The sequence below is a fragment of the Lissotriton helveticus genome, chromosome 5_1, assembly GCF_964261635.1.
Source record: "Lissotriton helveticus chromosome 5_1, aLisHel1.1, whole genome shotgun sequence".
Taxonomy (NCBI): domain Eukaryota; kingdom Metazoa; phylum Chordata; class Amphibia; order Caudata; family Salamandridae; genus Lissotriton; species Lissotriton helveticus.
In genome coordinates, this window is record NC_136065.1 from 1,070,166,258 (window position 1) to 1,070,190,531 (window position 24,274).

The window sequence follows — 24,274 nt, forward strand, 5'->3', positions numbered from 1 at the left end:
GCCTTACTCCTAGAACACCTTCATAAAACTAACAAGGACAACACACAATTCTCAGCCTGACTGCCGGTAGGAGTTGATGGCACTCCGATTGGTGCAGCGGCTCTACTCCGCAGCACAAAAGACACTACTCAATTTTCCTTGCCATGCTAGGCGGGGCAGGGACTGGACCACCTCATAATTTCTACATGGTCCACTGACTCTCCTAAACTCTATTTGACACTGGGTCAGGAGGATCCCTCCCTTTCGGGGCACCTCCCTTCATCAAGGCGATCCTTCAGGATGTGTCACACACTATGGTTGGTTGGTTTACATGTTTTTTTTTTTTTTTTAGTTGTTTTTCATCTTCATTAGGGGTGGGGCACACTGCACACCAACGCTAACCTACACAAATAATGGGGAGTTCCTTTGCCTGTTCGTGGTGTTCTTTCTTTTGCCGCTCACTACACCACCATCCTGCTAAGCACCCCTGGTGGGACAAGGGTCCCAGGGGCAACACCACCACCGCTGTACCATCTACGCTGGTCTATATACTCTGAGGTGGACCACAACCCCCAGAGTGCACCGGTGTTCGTGCTGTTCCTCGCAGCTGCCACGAGTGAGGGGGAGGCGGGCACAACACGCTCATAGCGCAGCCTCTCCTAACCCCCCCCGCCCCCACCCCCCCGGCGCTGGAGTTCCTTTGCATCTTCGGTGGTGTTCTTTCTTTTGCTGCTCACTACACCACCATCCTGCTAAGCACCCCTGGAGGATAAGGGTCTCAGGGGCAATGCCACCACTGCTGTACCATCTACGCTGGTCTATACACTCTGGGGTGGACTGCAACCCCCAGAGTGCACTGCTGTTCCTGTCGTTCCCCGCAGCTGTGGTGAGACAGGGGGAGGCGGGGCCAACACGCTCATAGCGCAGCCTCTCGCAACGCGGGACGCAGCCCGGACGAAGCCCGGACCAAGGGCGGGCCCGTCTGTGCCCATCCGGGCCGTCAGAGGCCGGGCTGGGCCACCCCTCTGACATCTTCTATCAGCCGTGCCTTGCAGTGGTGACTGGTGCATTATATCCGTTTCATGTCTGGGGCAGCAATCATCATGGGCAAATGCAATATTACTCCAGCACTGCGTAATACCACGTCCATAGATAGTATTCTGGAGAGAGCAGTTAATATTGTTAGCACCGAAATCGAGCTAACTGAGAGGCGCTTGTCCTTTCGCTTAACAAAATCCAATTTTCCTCTACAAATTGAGAATACTGATAATAGTGACTCTCAACCAATGTTGCCCACACAAGTTGATCATCGTATACGTTTGCCAGCCCGAGAAAGCAAACTGGGCGCTGGCGGAATTGTGGACACTGGACATATCAGGGCAATGGAGGATTCTTCATCTATGGCTTGCTCTAAGGACACTCTTGTATGGGCAATAGTGAATGTATCCCCGACCCCAGAAGTTACCGGGGCAAAAATGAAAAAGAAAACAGCTAAGCCGGTTTGTTCTAAACGTAAACAGCCCCCACGTTCGAATTCCCAACGCACTGCACTAACTACATGGATTCAGGGTTTGACAGCCCCAGCCGACCTAGTTACTGTTAGCGCTTCTGTTGATCTAACTTCTTCAGAGACATTAAATTACTATGTATATACTCAAACTGAATCTACACCGACACCTTTTTCTAATCTTAGACTTGGGGATACTGCCATGGATATTATCATAGATACAATGTACAAGCGAGAAGAATTTTGCTACTTTATGGAAGCGTTTAGACCATTTAGAATCTTTAACTAATAAGTTACATTCGCCCAGTAAGGTATCTAAGCAGTCATCTCTACAGGGTGCACTCATAAAATACAGACCCTGAGTGATGGAATTCCTAAAGAACAAAATGGTATTATGATTTCCACACAGCCTCTTGCGAAATCTGTCGTAAAGCTAAAGATTATATCCCTCTTAACCCTCCCCCCGATTCTGTTAATACCCAAAATTTAGCCTCCACCACCACTCTACATCCAGCCAAATTGTCGATCAAGTTCTCCCTACAGCTTCTGCCAATACTGTCAGTAACAATGCAAGCGGGTATCCTGAGTCAAGTAAAGATGTTTTAAGTTTACCAGCAGCAGCCTGTCCGTATGTCCCGATTCTCGAACGGGTTCCCCCATTAGAGAAGAATAAATCTGAGTCTTGGGACCAACTACGGAATAAAAGTATTAACTGGCTGGCTAAACATAAAGGGTACAGGAGGTTTAACATAAATGATATTATATTGGTATGTAGGGTTAGATGGGTTGGATCGTCAGAAAAGACTATTGAGGGAGATTGCATTGTTATTAATTTTCGACAACCAACACTTGTTAGAGCAATACTGATGGCAAAGGAGATTAATTGCTCCTTACCTACAAATATTTGGGCAATGCCTCTTGGCTTCTTTTATAAACCAAATCCCGAGCAGCAACCTTTAATTACCCCTTCATATCTGTTTGCAAATAGGTTCCCTGCCCTTTCTGATCTTGATAGCTTATATTGACCGTCATTTATACCAAAATCTACTGAAACTGCCCCTTTGACATCTATGTTGGTTATCTCAGAAAATGACGGTTCTGTGCCTTATGACCCAATGTTACACGTGCTAAGCTGGAATGCCGCCGGCTTGGCTTCCAAACTAAGTAGTGATGATTGGGTCAAGACGGTAAACAAATATGATATCCTAATGTTTCAAGAGACTTGGGCAACAATAGAGGTATATCTTGAAGGGTTTGAATGCCTCAATATTACCTTACCCCCTCCTAAAAAAGGCAGACCCTCTGGTGGTTTATCCATCTGGATGAGCATCGCGTCGGGAGGCAGTGTAAAAACAATCCCCACCAAAAATGCTAACATCCAAGCATTGATAGACACAAGGGGGGTTTCGATTGGTTTTATTAATTTTTATAATAATGATTTCTTAACCACACCTAGTATGAATTTTGGAAACCTTTATAACTTTATTTCAGATATACCTAATTTTATAGGAAATCAAAGACTTGCAGGAATTTATTTTGGTGGTGATTTTGATGCAAAGATTGCACGGGGAAACACTTTCCATGCAAAAGGGGGTTTGAGATATTAGACCATCTATTAAATAGTAGACTATCAAACGTAATGGACACCGCAGCCACAAACAATGGGGATAGCCCAATACCCACCTATAGAGGCCATGGCTGCGCCTCAACAATAGATTACGTTTTTATAACGGCCACATTAGAAGACTACCTAGTTAAAGCAGAGGTTATACCATCCACTTTTGGGGATCATAATCCAATTTCAGTTTTATTTAGGGTCGCTCCCAGACCTGATCCTAGAAAAGAGATAGGGGCCGGTAACCTAGAATCCTCAACAGACAACTTAACGGTCAAATGGAAAGGTATTGATAACAGCAGTGTGTTCCAAAAAATGTTAAAACTTATCGATCACTCTGTGAGACTTGTCTTTCATCTGTTAACCCTAACCCAGAGGTAGTTTCTGCTTTTGTTCAACTATGTGCAGGCATTAAAAAATTGTTCTCTAGACCTGCACTTGCAACCAACTCTAACCCTGGGTGGTTTAACAGCATTTGCTCTCGGGCAAACAGAGAGCTCAGAGCTGCCCTCTCAGCTTTCCCTAGGGATTCTGCCCTTATCAGATCATTGAGGCATGAATACAAAGGAGTGACTAAGCAGAGGAAAGACGCCATCTTAAAAGAACAATGGAACAACTTGACTTGTGCTGCAAGATTTAACAACTCAAATGGTTTTTGGACAGCGGCCATGTCACTGAGATCATTGGGCAACACACTCACTCCGTTAAGTTGTAACATAACGTGCGAAGCCTGGGTAGCCAACTTTTCCAATATATATGCTGCTACGCCCCAGTGCGAAGATACTGTCGATAATTTTGCTGCCACCCGAATTCAAATATCACTATCAGAGGTTGAGGATGCTACTAACCAAAGTTTGGGTAACAAGACCCCTGACTAAGCATGGGCGGATTTTGCGGATCCACGATTCGCGGATTTAGCGGATCCACGGATCGTGGATCCGCAAAATCCGCCTATTTAGCGGATTCAGCGGATTTGCGGATTGGGGGCGGGGCTTCCTCGAGTGTGTGGGCGGGGCCAAACGGACGGGGCTTCCACGCGAGCGCACATGCCTCTTGTGTGTCTAAAAGGTCAGAGACCGATCAGAGCAGCATCGATGGGATATTTGGGAAGAAGGCACATCTGCCCAGCCTCCCAACGCTCACGATTTTTTTGGGGCTGATGAATGAGTCACTACATTTGCGCTTCAACTAGTTCCAGCGACCAAGTGTGTGTTACTATGCAATCGCGCCGAAGTGCGCAGGGGTCCCTTTAGTGAAATGTCCATCATAGTGGGTAAATGGCGGGAAGACGGTGCACACCTCGAGTGTGTGGGCGGGGCCAAACGGACGGGGCGTCCATGCGAGCATGCCTCTTGTGTGTATAAAAGGGCAGAGACCGATCAGCAGATTAATTTTTGGGCTGATCAATGAGTCACTGAATTAAAGCTTCAACTAGGGCACATGCTTTATTGATATCTGCAAGTGTTTCCTGTTGAGGTTTATTTTTGTGTGCCAGGACCGTGGTGCCCGAATGAACCCTGCCCTTCATATTTACTCAAGAAGACACCACCGTTGAAATAATTTACGATGGCGCCGGCAAGCTGCCAGCGCCATCCTGCAATAGTTACTTAATTAGCTTCAACAGGAAGCTCCAACTGTTAAAATAAAGCAGGCGCTCGAGCCCCTGCTGTATCTTATCTATTAGAGCTTCCTGTCGAAGCTAATTAAGTAACCATTTGAGGATGGCGCTGGCAGCTTGCCGGCGCCATCGTAAATTATGCAGGCTTGAACTTTTGACCGCAAAATCCGCTCCGATCGCGGATTGCGGATTCTCGGTAAATCCGCGAGAGTTCGCGGATCGCGGATTTACCGAAAATCCGCAAAATCCGCGATCGGAGCGGATTTTGCGCTCATGCTTACCCCTGACCCAGATGGGCTCCCAATTGAACTTATAAAATTTAGGTCAGAGTTCTGGGCCCCTCTTTTACTTAATGTTTTTAATAATTTGACAATAACCAAAATCCTCAATACATGGTCTACATCTGTTATCGTTTTAATTTTTAAAAAGGGCGACAGATTCAACCCGAGTTGTTATAGAACAATTTTTTAATTGACAATGCCCTTAAGATATTGGGGAGGGTACAATTTAACAAAATCAGATGCTGGGCCAAGGAGGAAATCATTTTAAATAGATGTCAGCTAGGTTTCAGAAGCAATCTTGGAACGGTGGAACAGTGTCTTAACCTTAATTTGATCATAGGTAAATACACCATAGCTCGACACAGCCCCATCTACCTAGCATTCATGGACCTTACCTTGGCCTTTGATTTTGTTAATAGATCGCGGGTCTGGAAATGCCTTTTAAACTACGGGTTGGATGAGGACATAGTGCATTTTTTAGCATATTTACACAGGGACCTAAGGGCACGGGTGAGAATAAGCACGAATGGGGCAGTTTCAGGAGACATAGTGGTTGGAAGAGGTGTAAGACAAGGCTGTGTCTTAGCCCCACTCTTGTTTATTTTATATATTAATGAGCTACACAACGTGTTGACTGAACTGATTACAGATGTCCCAATGATTAATGGAAATAAACTGCCCGCCCTTTTATATGCGGACAACGCGGTTTTAATGGGTCGCACACCCAATGCACTGCGTATATTAATTAGGGGTTTTGACGATTTTATGAATGGCCTCAACCTTTGTACGAATTTTAAGAAATCTTTTTTAATGTGTGCGGTCCTAAGAAATGTCTCATTAATGCTATTACTTCTGGTTCTGAAACTTTGCTACGCACACACACTTTCCCATATTTGGGCCTACAATTTTCAGACAATGGATCCTGGGCATCCTACTTGGCATATGGTCGGAGTAAATTTTTAAAGGCAGTTAATTCGATTTTAAATCTCCTCCAACCGAAAAGAATTGAGGTAGTGTTGTCCCTACTCAAAATCTATAGAACACAGTGTATACCCACTATAACATACGGGGCTGAAATCTGGGGCATTATAAATTCTAAAAGAGCCCAGGTTGAAGAAAATAGATTTTGTAGGAGAATTCTGGGGATACCTATCTCTTCTTCATCCTTTGTCTGCCATAATGAGTTAAAATTATTTTATCTAGAAGATTATATTAGGTCCCGCCCTGCCCTGTTTGGGTTGAAGGTCTGGCAAAATCTGGCAGCCTCGCTAACCAGGGAAATTATAGTCAACTGTTTAAAATGCTACAAGGGCGGAGATATACCATGGCTCGCAGAAGTAAGGGCAAGTTTAACCAGAGTAAATCTTGGGACACATTTTCCACAAACCAGACCAGTTAGAGGGAATTAACAAAAAGACTATTCGAGAAGCCATATATAAATATTATGGGGGCATAAGATACGCAGAAGAGCTCTCTAAAGTATCTGTCGCACATTTTATATCAATGGTAGACGACGGAGGCCCTACTTCTTATTCACAAGTTAGTTATCTTTTAAGAGATATTACCTTCTGGGATCGAAGTTTGCTCTTTCGTCTTAGATCTGGCACATTAAAATATTTGTTGTGCTTCCCCTTAGGCTTCCAGCCCAAAATTGAGGAATTGCCTTGCCCTTGTGGCAATTTAGGTAAACAATCCATGTTACATTTCCTGTTCTTTTGTAATTTTTATCAAAGGTACAGTAAGCAACTTTTGATTCGGATTTTTAGGGCTAGTGGAATAACGGATTTCAAGGTTGCTTACGGGACTATCCTTCAGCTTAATGGGGAAAACTCAATACTCCGCGTCTGTACTTTTTTAAAATGGCTATTCGTTCATGTGCTTCTATGAACCCCTGATAACTGGAACCAATTGTATTATATGCACTTCTTGGTTTTATGCTGATAAAGAAATATGTTCTTTGGTTCCTGACCTACATCCAAATGTTTGGAGTTTTATACTTGGAATTCAATAGCTTATTTCCCCCTGTTGCTACTCACCCCAAAACCATCTGCACTTTGCTCTTTGCACTTTATTATATGATGCTGCTATATATGTAACTTGATACATCCGTGACAACTTTATGATGATTCATCAAACTGTTTTTATATAGTGAAAGCTTTGATGTATGTTTTAAACCTAGATTATGTTTTTTATGTAAATGTTTAAGTGATTAACTTCGTGAGAATTCTTTGTGCTTTTATGGACACTTTATACCCGAATAAAGATTATTAAATTGAATTACACAAATAATAATAATAATAAAATTAATTTATAGAGTGCGCATCTACCCCGGATGGGGTGTCCCGGCACTAATACGGACAGCAGCAAAGAAAGTGGTCCATAGATCTTTAGTCATTACGACTAAAAAGCCAGGTTTTCAAGGCCTTTCTAAATTCCTGTTCGGACTGCAATGCACGTAAGTGTGCTGGCAGGCTATTCCAGCATTTAATGGTCCCCGCCTTGATTGTCCTTCCCCCCATTCTGGCCTTGGCGAACCGGTGGGTGGTAAGGTATCGTTTGTGGTTAGACTTAAGGGGTCTAATCTGCTGGTAAGGACGAAGTCTCTTCCTCAGGCAGATGGTCCCCCTCCCTTGATATGCTCGAAAAGCAAACGTAAGGGCCTTTATGTGTCTGAACTGGGGTGGCGTGGTGAGCAAAATAACGATGGATTAAACCCAGATGTGTGACTGGGGGTGAATGTTTTGCCAATGTGCAACATTCCGTCCATCACCTTGTGTGTTTTACAGGTCTTTGTCCCACCTGACTCCTAAATTCTTAACCGAGTCCTTAGGTGTGTGGGGGGGGGTCCTAAGTCAGCTGGCCACCATAAGGAGGAGGGTGCTACAGCTTGATTAAATAACAGGACCTCCGTCTTGTCAGCATTACGTTTTAAGAACTTAGTGCTCATCAAGGCAGAAACGCTTTTTAGGCAATCTTTCAGAGAGTCAAAGGAAGATGCTAACACTCCACGAATAGTAAACATCAGTTGAGTGTCGTCGGCGTAAGATATCACCTTGATCCCAGTATCGGCGATGAGCTCTGCGAGCGGTGTCAAATAGATGTTGAAAAGTAGCAGGCTCAGGGCCTATCTCTCCGGCACTCCCTATTTTAATGGTTTCGCGGGGGAGGTGAAAGGATGGATCGAGACCTGTAGTTCTCGGCCATGTAGGTAGGTCGCGATCCAGTCCAGCGCTGTCCCCTGGATGCCAATACGCTTAAGGCGATCCAGTAAGATGGAATGGGACACATTATCAAACACTGCTGATGGTCGAGAAGCACCAAAATGACCGCAGAGCCACCATCCACCACCCAGGGAATGGCATCTGCCATCTCAATCAGAGCTGATTCTGTACTGAAGCTAGGTCGGAAGCCGGACTAGGACTCATGCAGTACGCCATTCGACTCAGTGAAAGCTGCCAGCTGCTGGTGGGCTAGCTTCTCTAAGACTTTAGTGGAGGCAGGCAACAGGGAAATGGGCCTATAATTACTGGTGACTGCAGGGTCAGCATTAGCTTTCTTTAGTATGGGAAGAAGAATAGCTTGTTTCCAGGCCTATGGAAAGATCCCCTGTCTCAGCGAGGAATTCCAGATGGCATGGAGGGGGCAGTGGGTGGTGGTTAACGCCCTCTAACAGGGCAGCCCTGTATGTCTGGCGTCTTTCTACATGCCCAATATGGGACAATAACGATTCCTGCAATACACTCTTTTGCAGAAGGCCCCTTCGTTATTGAAAGCAACTTCAATATGGCCCATGCGCCTCTCAAGGTAAATCTCACCAGAGCAATGGTGGGACCACAGAACTGTCTGCGGAGCATAGAGCCTGTCTTGCCAATCTTTGGTTACTGGATGCCTGACTCACACGGAACCCCCTCACAGTAGATTACTGTGACTACTCAGCAGGACACCATACATGTGCCCACATCAACCTCCTCCTCATAGACAAGTGCATGGAACACACCATAATGGACGCAGACCAACACCTACAAACCCTCTCAGATCACAAACCAATAGTCCTGACCATCCACTGGGACGGGGTGGGGAGAGATCACGGCATGGCCACTGGCGTCTCAACAATTCCCTCGTCCATGACTCGGTTGTGGAGGCAGTAATCTAGGAGACACTCGCTGACTACCTGACTCATAACCACATAGAGGACATAGACAAACACATAGTTTGGGAGGCCTTCAAGGCAGATGTTTGGGACACTTCATCCATGTGGCAGCCAGGCTATAATGCATACATGACCTAACTTGATCCCAACTAACCCTACAACAGCAACATAACCACTCCCCCTCTAACAATCTTTGGCATACAGTTTTGGTGCTACACAGTCAGCTACTCACATTAGAGCTAGATTGGCCTTACTATATACTGGCCCACAAAGGAGAACGCTTCCATGAGTTGGGCAACAAACCAGGCACTCTATAGGCTCACAAACTATGGGCAGAATAAACACGCAGGTTTGGTGGGCCCATAGTGTGCAAGCCTATAGAGTGCCTGATGAAATCAGGGCAGGCAACGTAATCAATACATTGACTGAGGGTAAACTCCAAGCCTTTCAATCCTTCTATCAATCCTTGTACACAGCAGCATTGACCTCTGCTGAATACAGAGAGGCATTCCTAAACTTTGTCACCCTTCGCGGCTCTCAGCAGATGTGTCTGTGGAACCTGATGCTACCATCTCTGAAGCTGAAATCCTGATGGCCATTAACCATCTCAAACCCTCCAAAACAATAGAACAAGACGGAGTTACCCCACTCTTCTACGCTCTTCTACAAGCACTTTCCCCTCAGCTCCACCCAGTCCTTATGATCCTCTTCAGCTTGCGTACTTGAGAGCAAAGAGCATCCACCTGTATGAAAGAAGTGTCTATCACATTAATATCTAAACCAGGCAAAGACCCAAAGCTTTGTCCATCCCATCACCCAACATTCCTTCTAAATCCAGATCAGAAACTTTTTTGCCAGGGTCCAACCATTGGCCTTGACATTGTGATGCCTGACCTGATCCGCACCAACCAGGGAGGCTTCAAAATTGATCAAATAACCATGAAGAAAGGTAGGGTGGCTGGCCTCCTGTCTTAGGATGCTGAAAAGGCATTCAACAAAGTGGACTGGAGAATGTTATTCAGGGTGCTCAGTTGCATCAGTGTGTGCAACAGGGTGAAGGGGTGGATTTCTGCCCACTCCTGCAATTCTCAAACGAAGGTGAGAGTCAAAGGCCACTCCTCCAACTCTATCCTGATCCAACACAGCACTCGGCAGGGCTGCCCCATCCAGTTCCCTATTTTACTTCTTTTTGGAATCCCACCTCCAGAGCATCAGAAACAACACGCAGATACATGGAATCTCCTGTGTGCAGGGATACCTTTGGGGTATCCGCCATTGCCGATTACATTTCACTTTCTCCCACAGAGCCCCAGCGATCTCTCCAAGCTCTGATCTCGGCAGTAGCCAGCCTAAAGATCAACAGGATGAAATCTGAGGGCCTGATCCTAGTGGGTGGGAACACACTTGCAGAATAGCTAACCTCAACTACTCTTTTCTGATGGACGGCAAACTCTATCACATACCTGAATATGTTATTGAGACCCAAGCTTTCCATTTGTACCAAACAACTTCGAATCCCTCCTGCGCAAGGCTAAAACATCACTATTGGCCTGGAGAAACTACTCACTCTTATGTGTGGGACGTATAGCGTCTCTTCTAATGTGCACTCCTATACCTCTTTCAAGGCATACCCTTACAATCCCCAAGGAGGATATCACCTGTCTTCAAGCCGCCTGCATGTCCTACATGTGGGGGAAAGAGGAAATACCCCAGATTAGTCTTTCAGATTTGCACCCGACACCCTGTGGAGAGAGGACTGGGAGTGCCGCATTTACTCTGCAACTACCAAGTATCCCAACTATGATATACAAATAAATGGCTCAAGGGTGAACTGATAAACGCTGGTGCTTTATAGACTAGAACCTTGCATCGAAACTAGAACCTTGCATCGAAACCACTAAACAAAGTCTTGTGGGTACCTAGGGCTACAGGAGGTAGACTCATGTATATCTTTACAGTCAGTACAGCCACTCTAGCAGTCTGGGACTCGATTGCCACCAAGCAGCGCTTCACCTCCTTCCCTCTCACACCCATCTTAGGCAATCCCGAGTTCACTCTGGGATCAGCATAATGAGCTTTCCGGATCTGAAGAGAAAAGTGTTGCTTTCGTCTACCGCACTTCTTCGCGGAGGACAGAGTGAAGATCTTCGAGCAGCTCAAGCTCGACTTTGGGATGCCTGAGTCTGAGCGTTTCTACTACCTTCAGCTTCGCCACCAGGTCTCGCACAGCAGCATTAAATCACTGGCAACTAAGGCACTCACTCGTTTTGAAAAGTTTCTCTAACGCCTCTCTTTCTTCACACTTGATTTCCAATGCCTATAGCCTTTGCAATACCCAGACAGCAATAACCAAAGCATCATTCCAACTGTGCTGGGAGGGAGATCTGAAGATTACCTTAAACACTAAACATTGTCAGGAAGTGTTCCACTTCAACAGCAACGTTGCTCACCACTAACAGGGCAGAAAGATGCTTTAGTAAATTCTGTACAGTTGGTATCTCACACCTCATTACCTACAATTCATCAACATCGCCCACACTGAGGCAAGTTGATATCGATCTGGCAAAATTAGCACTCTCATACACATCCTCTGGTCCTACCCCCACCTGGAGGAGTTTTGGAATGACATCTTCTCAGCAATTTTCCAGTTTCAGGGTCGAGATTTAGACAAATTTCCAAACTTCCCAATCCTAGACAGATCTGCTATGGGATTTTACACACTCCACAGTGCCTAAATGAATATCCCACCTTTTCCTAGCCACAAAACACTCAGTTCTTTCACTTTGGAAAAACCCACAACCCTACATAATGAACATGGGTGCCACAAGCAGTGGCCCTGCCGAGGCACAATAAGATTGCCTATGACTTGGTGGACAAATTGCAGCTTTTCCACAAATTATGGAACCCAGTTCTTGCCTATAGAACTCTGACTTCCGTGGCAGGATTTGTCCTCAGAGACTCTGCCTTGGGCCTACTTGATACACTATTGCCTCATTTTGGTTTAGCTCACACCGTTGATGACAATGCGTATGTCATAATATGTGAGTAACCAGGTGTGGTGGTGGGGAGGTTACGATCGTTGTGTTGGGAAGCTGGTTTGTAAGGAACTTTACGAGTGCCACTATGTGCTAAACTACCTTAAAAATCACTGACTCACTGAAAATGGTGAAAAAAGTTATATACCAATTCTAATTCCCTGTGATAAATATTGATTGAAACGTTTCAACATAGGATGCTTAACTATACGGAATCATTTATGATTATTGACCTTTTCTTGTCAATAAAAGGTAGTTGTGACCAGGTTATCACACCATTTCATTAGTTCAAAAAGTATCACTGGATCAAGGACACGTTTGACTGATAAACTGAAATAATTACCCAATGACCAATAGTTTGTAAATCTTTCACAGAAATTTGTAATGGACGTTCATGCATCTTACCTGGAAGTGCTGTGATGAAGTCCCTTTGCAGCATAGGCATAAGGTAAGAGTTAATATGTCCATGCTGGTAATGGCACATTCGCGAGATCAGGTGTTCCACAAACGCTACTTGATCGGATTCCGACCACTGCTCAAAAAACTTCATGCACAAATATTTCTCCTTTTCAAAGTTCGCGGGATGTTTTCTCTGCTTGGGCATAATCACACTCGAAGTGCCATCAGCAAGAACGGTCTATGGAGTCAAAGGAAAAACAGGCGTACGTGAAATTAAGATCTGCAGACACACCAGTTTTAGGAAGACATCTTCTACACAACAGGAAAGGACAACAATATTGAGAACCTTGAATTAGGTTAAGATAGGCCATCCATATTCCACTGACAACCAGCACATTACTGACCCATGCTTGCAAATGAGTCTATATGAGTAAGAAGAATGATAGGTGAGATATCACTGGCCTCATGTTACCAAAAGACTCGAACACTGGCACAATACCATGAATAGATGTACTGTATAATCAATGTTGATACATGTCAGTATTTTAAAGAAAGAAGCTTACTAGAGGTACAGAATGGGCACAGAAGCTTGACATTCTCATACTTAATATTTTGAAATCCAGGTTCCTGACATTCCCACACCAGTTGGGGGCTTGGACACTCCCTTGTTGAATGCTAACGTGTAATGCACAGGCTAGTCCAGCAAGGGATACCAGGACACATTCTACTCATGGAAATGTCCTGGGTATCTATTCTACCTCAACCAAAATTGGGTGTTTGAGAGCTACTGGGTGCTGCGTGACCACTGTCTTGTTTGGCTCTTTTCTCTAAAAGGCTGTTGGTCTCAGACGTATGTAAATCTGCTATGACTGGGCTCAAACAAATCAGTGTCTGATGAAAAGGAAAAGGTACCTACCTGTGAGACTAGCTCTCCATCAAAAGTACCTTCATTAAATGTATAAATGCTAAACATCTCCAGCCACGCGTGATATTATCGAAAAACTTTCCAAATAGAAAAGTCTATTTCAAATATAGACAATGTTTCATTTGCCTCCCTAAAGAAAACACTTTCTGACTTTTTTTTTTAATGCGCAATTAGAATAAGAAAGAATATGTCATGTGTTGGATTGAATTCTAAATGGAAAAATGCAGGAACTGTGAAGAGATAAGCAGAAGCCTCATTAAAGTGACAATTCACAGTGCACTTCAAGGCAGCAGTTTTCTGCAACGTCCCAGAATGAAGTGCAGTGACAGTTATCAGTTCATTCTGAAGTGCAAGTGAGTGAGAGAAAAAATGTCATTAGCTATGCTGAGGGGTTGGATGAGTAGATTATTAAATACATGTACATGCACAAAATGGGTAATTAGGATTACAGGCAAGGGATGTTGTCTTTCACATCATGTAATGTCATGAACATCAAAGAAACCAGCTAGTTTATTCCGGTAGTGCTAGGGAAAATTCAAGATAAAATAGTGAAAGAAAGTGCACATAAATGCAGCTCTGCAAGCTCTCATGGAGCCCTGATACTCTTGTGTTCGTGGATTTGAGACTGAGCTCAGTCCCTACTGCTCAACCCGGTAAAGTGGGTTCCCATTGCTGGTCCTCTGAAACTTATGCAAACAGGAACTAGTCTAATGAATACAGTAGAAGCTGTTTTAGTTGCACTGAAAATGGGCACAAAGCCATCTAGAGGGCTCGTCTAGAAAAAACACAAAATAAGTAAATCATGAAAGGATAAGACAATATTTTGAAAGTACAGGTCTAGTCAAGGGACAACTTTCAGTGGTAATATCCTTTGTGTATTGTTGTTCACTCAACTGAAAAGACCTCCTAAACTTAAAATCGGTCTCTGACCACAGGGTTTCTAACCGTGGAGCCTCACCTGAATATGCATTGGAAACACTTGACATGGTGGCCCATCCACCACAGAGCCGGCCAGGCCAGAGTAGCAGTAGCCGTGGCCCACTTAGGATGGGTCAAGCATCACTGATTTTCCCTCCGAAAGTCCCCCACAGAGGCCAAACTGAGCAGGAAAAAAAACACAATGGCCTATTTGCGCAGGGAGACCATTGTTTTTTTTTTGTTTTACCGAAAAAAACTTCAACTTTTGGATCCTGCTTAAGTAAAACAAAAATCGAAACCAGCACAGCACATGCTTAGTATGCATTCGAGTCTCATGTGCATCCACCAAACCAGCAAACGCACTGAAGGCACACAGATCTGCACCAGGCAGAAGCATCTGCATTCCCATTTTTAGGTCTTGTGAAGCCAAAGATCTCTTGCGTACAACAGTCAGAGAGAGGGCTTTTGAGTGAACTTTAGTTGTTTTATTATTTAAGAAGTTTTCTATAGCGCTGGCCTGACCCTAGGGTATCGGAGAGCTTTACAGCAACTACATAGCAGAGAATCACCAAATACAAAATAGAAGAGCGACATATTAACAGAAAAACAAAATAGAAGAGCAACACATTACAGTGCAGGACAGTCTTAGTCTTCGGGTTCCTTCGAAGTCTTAGAGTTGGAGCAGAGCACGGTGTCAGCTAGCTGCTCCGAGTGATCCTATCCACTCCTAGGGAGCGGTTGAGGAACAGGATTTTAAGTTTGCTTTTGAATTTAACAAAGGAGGGAATGGTTCTGATGTGAGGGGGAATAGAGTTCCAGATTTTAGGAGCGCTTCCAGCGAAGGATCGATCCGCAGTTTTTTGTTTTCTAGTTTTTGGTGGGATGAGTAGGAGGGAGTTTGAGCTTCTGAGGTTCCTGGTCTGGCTGGCTTTTTTGAGTTTTCTCACCAGATATTCAGGTTTGCCAGTGTGTGGGGCTTTATGCGTGAGGCAGGCTGTTCTGATGCGAATACGCATTTGGACTGGAAGCCACTTAAGTTCCCTGAGTGCAGGGGAAATGTGGTCGAATTTCTTGATACCGGTGATCATTCTGGCTGCCGCATGCAGCGTTGTTTTGATGGGACCCAGATGTGATTTTGGAATTCCTGAGAGGACTGCGTTTCCATAGTCCAGTCTTGACAATACCAGACTTTGGGTGGCCTGTTTGAGATCACTGGGCGAAATGAAGGGTTTTATTTTGTTCAGTAGTCTGAGGTTAAGGAAAGCGCACTTGGCCGAATTTGTCCTGTCATGTTCAGTTTCGGGTATAGAGTGATGCCAAGTGATTTGACAGAGTCTGCTAGAGTGAGATTCCCGTTGAGCGCATCGACGGCCTTTAGCCATTCGGCAATTTGGGGGTTATCTTCCTTATTCGAGATGAGGAGTGTCTCAGTCTTGTCAGGGTTTAGTTTAAGGTGGTTGCATGACAGCCAGTGTTGGACATCTCTCAGTACGTCATTGAGTCTTTGAATGTCTTTGAGTGAGGTAGTTTCCAAATAAATCATCAGCGTAGAGATGGAAGCAGATGTTGGCCTTTTTGAGTAGTTTGGAGAGAGGTTCCATGTAGATGTTAAAAAGTTGCGGTGATAGCACCAAGCCTTGAGGGACGCCCTTGTTGATTTGGTGGAGGTCGGAAGTGAAGTTTTAGATTTTTACTTTTTGTGTGTGATTGTGTAGGAAGGAGGAGAACATTGGAGGACCACCTTGCCAAGACCGGCTCTTTTTCGGAGTGCCCTTATGAGGAGTTTGTGATCTACCGTATCAAATGCTGCCGAGAGGTCAAGGAGGATGAGGAGGCAGCATTGGTCAGAGTCTAATGATCCGTGGATATCGTCGATGATGTTGAGGATCGCGGTTTCTGTGCTACAGCCTTTTCGGAAGCCAGACTGGTGGGGGTCCAGGAGGTTGATGTTTTCCAGGTGTTGGGTTAGTTGTTGTAATACGCATCTTTCCAGGGTTTTGGACAGAAGGGGGAGGTTCGACACAGGTCTAAAGTTGTTCAGCTCCATAACGTCGAGGCTGGGTTTTTTCAGCAGGGGTGTGACTTGTCCCATTTTAAGGCAGTCTGGAACGACTCCATTTTCCAAGGAGCTATTTATGATCGTGCACCAAAGCGAAACTAGGGCACGCTTCCGGTTTTTTGGTCAGGAGGGGAGGAATGGGGTCTAGGACATGAGTTGAGGGTTTGGAGGTGGAGATCAGCAGGACTATCTCAGATTCTTGAATGGGGCGGAAACTTAGCCAGCTATTGGAAGAGGTACAAGGAGAGAAATCAAGCGTCCCAGACGTGATGCTCTTAGTGGGGTGCATATTGTTGACGTCCAGTGAGAGTTCAATCTTAGTGATCTTATCATTGAAGAAGTTGGCGAAGTTGTCGCAGAGTTCTTTGGACGCCTGTATAGAGGAGGACATGGGCTTGGAGGTTTGTTGCCTGATGATGCTATAGAGCTCCTTGGGATTATTTTTTGCGCTGTCTAGCGCCGAGCGGAAAAAGCTGGATTTATTGTTTTTAATGTGATTGTTGTTCTTCCTTCGGGCTGTTTTGAGTTGTTCACGGAGGATGGAGGTGGGGTTATTTCTCCAGCTTCTTTCTTTGGCTCTTAGTTTTCTCCTTTCAGAATTGAGGTCAGGGTTGAACCATGATCTGGATGGATTTGCTCTGCTTTTTTTCAGCTTTAGGGGAGCTAGCTGGTCAAGCATGGTCACTAGCTTTGTGTTGTTACGCTCGGTGAGTTCATTTGTGGAGAGGTGGTCACTGGTGTCGGGAAGAAGCGAGCTTATCCGTTCTTCAAGGACTACCATGGGAATCTGAGAGAAGTTTCTGATCCATTGGGGGTGGGGGGTCTTGCATAGGTGTTTGAAAGAGAGTTTGTTGGTTGATATGAAATAAGATCATTGTGGTGGTCTGACCAGTCCATGGGGAGTATGTGGTTGATTGTCATTGTGTTTCGTTGAGTGATGATGGTATCCAAGGTGGCTCCTTTGAAGTGCATCTCCTCCGTGCAGTATTGGGTTAAATTGTTTTCACAGAGGAGACTGGATAGCGTTTGGATTAGCAGGTTGTTAGTTTCATTCCACCGCATGTTAAGGTCACCAAGAATTAGAGTGTTGCCATCTCCGAGTGCACCATGAGCCATCAGGTCAGACAAATGTTCCCTGAATGCGGAGGTGTTTCCTGGTGGATGATAGAGAAGGTGGCAGAGCAAAGTTCCATTATCTTTGGTCTTTATGTTGGTTGAGATACATTCAAATGTGTTGTAATTGCATGATTCTATTTCCGTGATGACCATGTTGTCTTTATGGATGATAGCTACCCCTCCCCTCGCTGGTCTTTTCTGTCTTTGTTAATGATGGAAATACCTGGGGGCACAAGCATGTCTAAGCATGGTGAGGAAAGCTCGTTGACCCAGGTCTCCGTGATGAACGTGTTGTTCTGTGGGCGCCCTAGGAAGGGTGGTGAGGAAGGGCGGTCGAGGGGGTGTTGTGCAAGGAAGGTATTTTCGGAAACCCGTGATCACTTGGATTTTGGAGAGTCAATGAGAGGTGTGTCATATGAGGAGGCTAGATCGGCTGCTTCATTGTCAGACATTGCTGCTTCTGTCCTGGTGGGTCTTGAGGGCAGAGGCTTGATATCGGTATTTGAGCGTTTCTGAGCCCTAGTGGGGAGGGCTGAGTTTCTTAGGGATTTTTGTGGCCAGGCTTCCGTATCCGATCTTGAGAGTCTCTGAAACCGAGTTCCGGGGGTTGCTGTTGGCCAGGTAGGGCTCTTGTGGCTGTTGATGTTGGATGTAGAGGGTACCCAGGGAGGGGATTGGTGGGGTCTGAGTGCCTTGTCTAGGTTGGTGAGGATTTCGGACACGCCTCGGGAGATCGAGTCTATCTGGCTTTCCAGTGACATGAGACGCTGCGCCTTGGAGTGGTTGGTGGGGGTGAGGGCATCTTGGGGGGATTCGCCTTGTGTGCTGCAAGTAGGGGTTTATGGAATGTTGTCGATTACTCATTGTGTAGGACAAGTTGTCACCTTTTGGGATCCTGGGAGAGGGTGTGTTGGGTCATGATATGAATTCGAGTTTCTGAAATCTGTGTGGGAACTAGTGAGATTAAAGGTCATTGTCGGCAGAGCTGGTTCGTGGGGTTGCGGTGGGTGGGTCCAATTAGGAAGTGGATTTATACTTTCCTTAGAGAGTTGGAGAGCATGTTTTGTGGAGGCACTGTAGTGGGAGGTGACTCGGGGGAGGCGAAGGGGCGGGGCGGGGGGGCGATGGTTCGTGTTTCCTGTTGGGACCGTTTAGCTGTAGGTGGGAGTTCGGTTAGGGCGGGTCGAGGCCGGTGGCGGAGAGCAGATCGTAGTGTGGGGAAGAGGGAGTTGAAAGCCTCTAGGTTCGCGTTGTTTGCCTGAATGAGGACAGTGCCTTTAGTGTAGATGGTCACTGACGTGATCCCTCTTCTTGACGAGCGATTAGGGAGCAAGGATGTTAAGTTGCAGCTGTGTGGTGTGGTTGTGGTTTTGGAGATGTAAAGTTGTGCTCTGAGAGTGGTTATCCAGTCTTCTGTTCTCTCAGTGTGGAAGATTAAGTACATCTTAATCAGTCCTTTAGATGAGGAGAGGTAGATGTCTGTAAATAGGGTTTCTTTGTGCTGTCTGATCAGTTTCTGTTTGAAATTTCATCTCACTTTAGCAGAAAGTTTGGGGGAAGTTAATAGTGTATGAGTTCACGCTGTGAGTTTCAAGTGGATTGGTAAGGATTGGTTGGGGTGAGTTGGCGTGTCAAGAGCCATTGTGTGATTTCTACAAGATTGGAGGTCAAGCATCTGAAATGGAGTTTAAGAGAGTTGGTGAGATAAGACAGACCAGCAGTAAAGGAGTTAGAGGTTGAGTTAAAGGTTGTCGCCAAACAGATGTGTCGGGAGGATGCGCTTGTAGTTGAGCGGTCCCTTACACACCTGTCGGTTTCGGTCCTGGGGTACTAACTTCGGGAGGCCACCTTTCTTTGAGCCTCTGGGTCAGGTGTGGATTGGTCAGCAACCTTTGATAAGGTTCCCCCTCGACTCGCTTTTTCTTCTGTCACAGCTGATTTAGGCGGATGTAGCTTTCTGTAAGAAAGACATTCTTCTGTCCTGGACATAATTTATGGATGTCGCAAGTAACCATATTTTTCTTCTTCCTTACTTTTTGTTATTGGGTGAGTGCCACCCTAAGTTGCTTTACCTTTTAATGTAGTGGTAGTCATTAGTTCATTCTTCAAGACCGCTCGCACATTTACTAAGGTATGTGTTGAGTTCTTAGCACACCATGCCACTTTTAAATAATGTATTACATTGGGAACTGTCCTAGATGGAACAGTAAGGTCTGTGCCGATTATGTCAAGATGCAGTCAGTTCTAGAGAATTGCGTGTAAGTATGCCATGCTTTGAGTATCTCTTTGTGGATGGTTGTAATGTGTAGCAGGGTAAGAGAAAATATGTGTGTCTGATTATGTTCATGTGGGTTGGATGGTGTACATTTGGATCTGAAAGTAGGCACCGGCTTCTGAGAGTAAATGTAAACGTAAATGTAAATCAAGTATTTGTAAAGCGCGAACAATTGCCTGAGGGCGTCGAGGCGCTGGGGGCCATCAGGAAGATTAAGCAAACTATTGCCCAAAGTCAGATGGTGCTGAGCTGACCTGCCACTGGTGCCGGGGATCAAATTGTGAGCCCCCGTACTCTGGAGTCAGACGCCCAGGCCGCTATGGCCGCCCAGGCTGTATATGTTGAGTGCGGCTATAGATGGCGTTTTTGAGGGTATGAGTCTCTAAGTATGTACATAGGTGTCTGTATTGTTGTGGCTTTCTAATCAGGAACTTAGGTACTCTAAAGTGTCTAAAGGTGAATACATGTGTTTAATGGATGTGTGAACATTTGTGAGCTTCTGACTGCCTGTTTGGTATCTGATGGTATAGAAGGCTGAGGGCTTGCTTGGGTGCCTCTTCACGTGGGCTGCAGACTGCTGGTGGTATTCATCAGAAGTCATTATATCATAGGCTGTACAATGTGAGTTATTACATTGCAGGTAAGTTTTGTTACATCAACATCAGAGTCACTGCCTCGGCACAGGACATTATTGCATAGGTAAATACCAGTAAGTATTTAATTAAACAATTAACACACTCAACACTTTTCTCGGTACACATTCATATTATGTATCCAGATGTACAGTGTAATATGCTATTTATTATCGCTGTTGTGGATGTGTAGGGGTTATGACTCATGAGGCTCGAAGCCTGAAGTGGACCATGACGCTCTTTACCTCCTTCAAAAGTGGTAATAAACAGCATATGACACTCAGTGCATCTCTTGTATGGTTTTTTCACTGCCATAGCAAGTATACATTTACAGAAAAAGGCAAAGGCTAAAGTGAAGCTATGGTTAGCTTTGGTTGAAATACTTTAACATAATATTTTTAGAAATTCCCTTGAAAAAATACAGTTAAGGTTCAGTTATAGTTAAAAAATAAAACCCGAGAACCACTCAAACTAGGCAGCTAACTAACAATAACTCACACCACATCACACGCTGCTTATAACCTTATAGATTGCATTCATCATGACATGTTAAATGACATAATTGATGACACACTGCCTGGGGTCAAACAATCTTGGGTCAAAGTAGAGCAAAGAATGGAAATTACATGGCACCTCCAGGTATTAATGAAACTTCTGATCATGTGAGATAATCAAGAACACGCTGTGAATGTCCGTCAGTACCTTAAATAACGTTTGTAGGGAGGATCATTCTTTGAGGGTGAAGTTTTATTCATCTGAAATGAATGGGAGATCCTGAAACTCCAGCAAAATGTCTGACAAAAAACTCTAAGCACATGTATTCATAACCTCACCCAGCAATGGAAATTAACACAATGGTTCAGTTCTCAGACATGGCAAACAGATGGACATTCATTATACGTGTAACAATCCCTTCCTAGTACATTGATAAACAGTGAACTCTTCCGCTTTAGCTGCAACCTTGAGAGATACTTGCAAATGCCAAAACGAGAACATCATATCTCACTCTCTGGTCTTCCCAGGAGATCCGGAGCTGAGTTCTACAAAATACCTTTCAATATTAGTTGTTGCAGCTCATGCATGTATTAGTGCTGTAGCAATGATTTACAGGACACAAGCAGGATGGAGTGGTATCGTTTTTGCGTATGTGGCATAGGTGCCCACAATACAAGATATCAGTGATTATTTGTGAACAACGGTCTTCTGGTTTGAAAATGAGAAAGAGCAAAGGGATGTGTATGCTCCCAGATCCTAATGATTACAAACCGATGAACAAACGTGGACTGTTTAATGGAAGTACAAAGAGCTATTAACACTAGTAGAGGTGATTTCACAACAGCGGTTAAGGTTTTGTAGGAATATAAGAATGGGACCGACTGAATGCTACTCAGACGCTGAGTTTTGTCTAGAGTGCTGAGAAGTGGAAACTATTACAGAGGGCAGGTTAAAGATATATATATCTGGTTTGAAAACAAACTGCGGAGATTAGACCATTGTACAACAATGGTGTTTTATATGCTATGAAGAGTCTATAAATTGATGACAATGATGCTATTGTATATTGCCTTCAATTACAGAAAAAAACAATATAATGTGTTAAAGTTTGTGGGTGTTAGATGGGGTCTCAGTGGGTGTCTGTGTGTGTGGCTGATGGTGTGGGTGTTGAGATCTGATGGTATGTTAATTTACAATGGTATGTGGGTGTCTCATGATTTGTGTGGATGTCTGGTTGCATATACTAATGTCTGGTGGTGGTGGTTGTGGGTGTGTGGTGGTGGGTGTAAGTTTGATCAAGGTTTTGAGTGTTCATCAGTGAGTGATGGAATGTGAGAGTGTTTGAAGACATGTCTGGGTTAGTCATTGACCACTTCTCTCAATCATAAACTCACCAGCCCAAACAGCCACCCATACAAAATCTCCAAGTGGGTTTAATTAAAAAAGGTTGGCTTTGCCAGTGCTTGTTTTAAGCCTAAGAGGGGAAAATGAGATTTGCAGGCCTCAACTAAGAGAAACAGACAGACTACTTAAATAGTAGAAAGCAGGTCTTGAATCTCAATCCTCCCCAGCCTACTTTCCCTACTACTTTAAGGATGTCCAAGAAGAGCAAGTCTAAGAGGAAAAAGGTATTCCAAATATTGAATGTCACAGTCGCACCTATAGGTGATGAAAAAGGCTGACAAACAAAAAACCAGCCCCACAGGAGAATCATGTATTTTATGGAACCAAAGCCTTTTAGATTCTGCATGGGTGTGCGGTATTGTAGCATTTACATAGCATTTACTGGCAAAGTTGTCCCAGATCTCCATCCAAATTAGATTTCTCTATGCGTTGTAGTTAATAGTGTGAGCTAAACTTGAAGATGAACATCAGACGACATCCACTCCAGCATTTGCAGAATCTTCTTTTCAAAGTTTGTATACATATATTTTTGCACATTGTTATGATCTTGAGGTTACTGCTTCTTTTGAGAGAAACTTAAACTCTCGATATCTCAGTTTATATACATCCATCGTTTACTTTTCAGTCCCATCCCATAGCTGATCAGCTGCCTTGTATGGAATAGTGGTCTAGCAGTAGCTTATCAGCAGATAGATTGCTTGCCTGATTCCAGTGCCTATCAAAAATTCCTAATATAGCACTACATTCACATGCAAATTACGTTTCTGTCTACAGTCTTGCATCCTTAAATTGCATGCCATCTCAAAAACATCCTTTGTATTCCTAAATTTCTGCTATTCGCAAATTCCTGCATGAAAAACTGACCTTCACTTAAAATGTCTGATTGTCACCCCTCATTTTTTCATTCAAATTGCCCTCTCCATCCCTTCCATCATTTGCATGCCTCTTCTCTCTGGCTACAACCGACTCTAAGTCACATGCATGTTTGCCTTAGCCTCTACTGTATTTCTGTACACTGCCCACAACTCATTTACTAGATTATAACCTCTCCCCTCTGAATGTCATACCACTACAACCTAACAATACTTAATCTTCTCTTGCTCATCTATTAAGCCCACCAACCATCTGCATGAGATCATATACATCTCACTTATGATCACACCTAACTTCTATTAATTTAATCTACCACAAAGAAACTGAAGGTAAGGCACGGAATGGTTACTCGGACACACAAGACAAATCCCAATAGAAAACAATAACCCATAACACTGGACTAATCACTAACTTTGGGTTCTGAAGCAGCATGCTGCCGGCGTAACGCGCATCAATGCTTTGTCAGGGTTAGTAGACACTATATAAATGCAATTACAATGCAATAAAACACTACTTCTATGTGGGGAAACAAAGTGTTTACTGAAATGGGTACCACACTTCACCACGTGGGGTAGATGGTTGGAAGTGTGTTGTCTTTGTTTTGAGCCTATGTGAGGAAATATTTTGTGTTATTTATGTGTGATCAGAGAGGCATCGTTATCTTGTCTTGAGATTCTGCCCTTACTTACAGTGTGATGGATGACCGGGTAAGGGAAAGATGTGCAGTTTAAGATTAGTAGTATCCTGGCATGTGTGATTAGCTCCACAGGTCGCATTATTATGTTTAGCATTTCTTTATATTCTGGATCTAAATGTATATGCTGGCTGTGGCAGAGGTTCCCCGCTCTGAGGTCATATGAATCTAGGGCGGAAGTTGCAGCATACACACAGAGCTCTGCCAGAGACTGGGTTAAAGTCATCCCTTCAAATGATTGCTAGATTGGTTGTCAACTCCCGGGGTTAGGAAACGGTAAAAAAATATAGCTATTTGGG

General features: G+C 44.4%; 1 protein-coding gene across 7 annotated transcripts in view; it reads right to left on the bottom strand.

Moving 5' to 3' along the window:
* BTRC (beta-transducin repeat containing E3 ubiquitin protein ligase) overlaps positions 1-24,274 on the bottom strand; it is a 1,125,814-nt gene that overhangs the window by 339,225 nt on the left and 762,315 nt on the right. For all 7 annotated transcript variants that reach the window (XM_078643631.1, XM_078643626.1, XM_078643630.1 and 4 more), the window contains one exon: positions 12,591-12,822. In XM_078643631.1, coding sequence (XP_078499757.1) covers positions 12,591-12,822 — 232 coding nt within the window. The remainder of the gene's footprint in view (positions 1-12,590; positions 12,823-24,274) is intronic.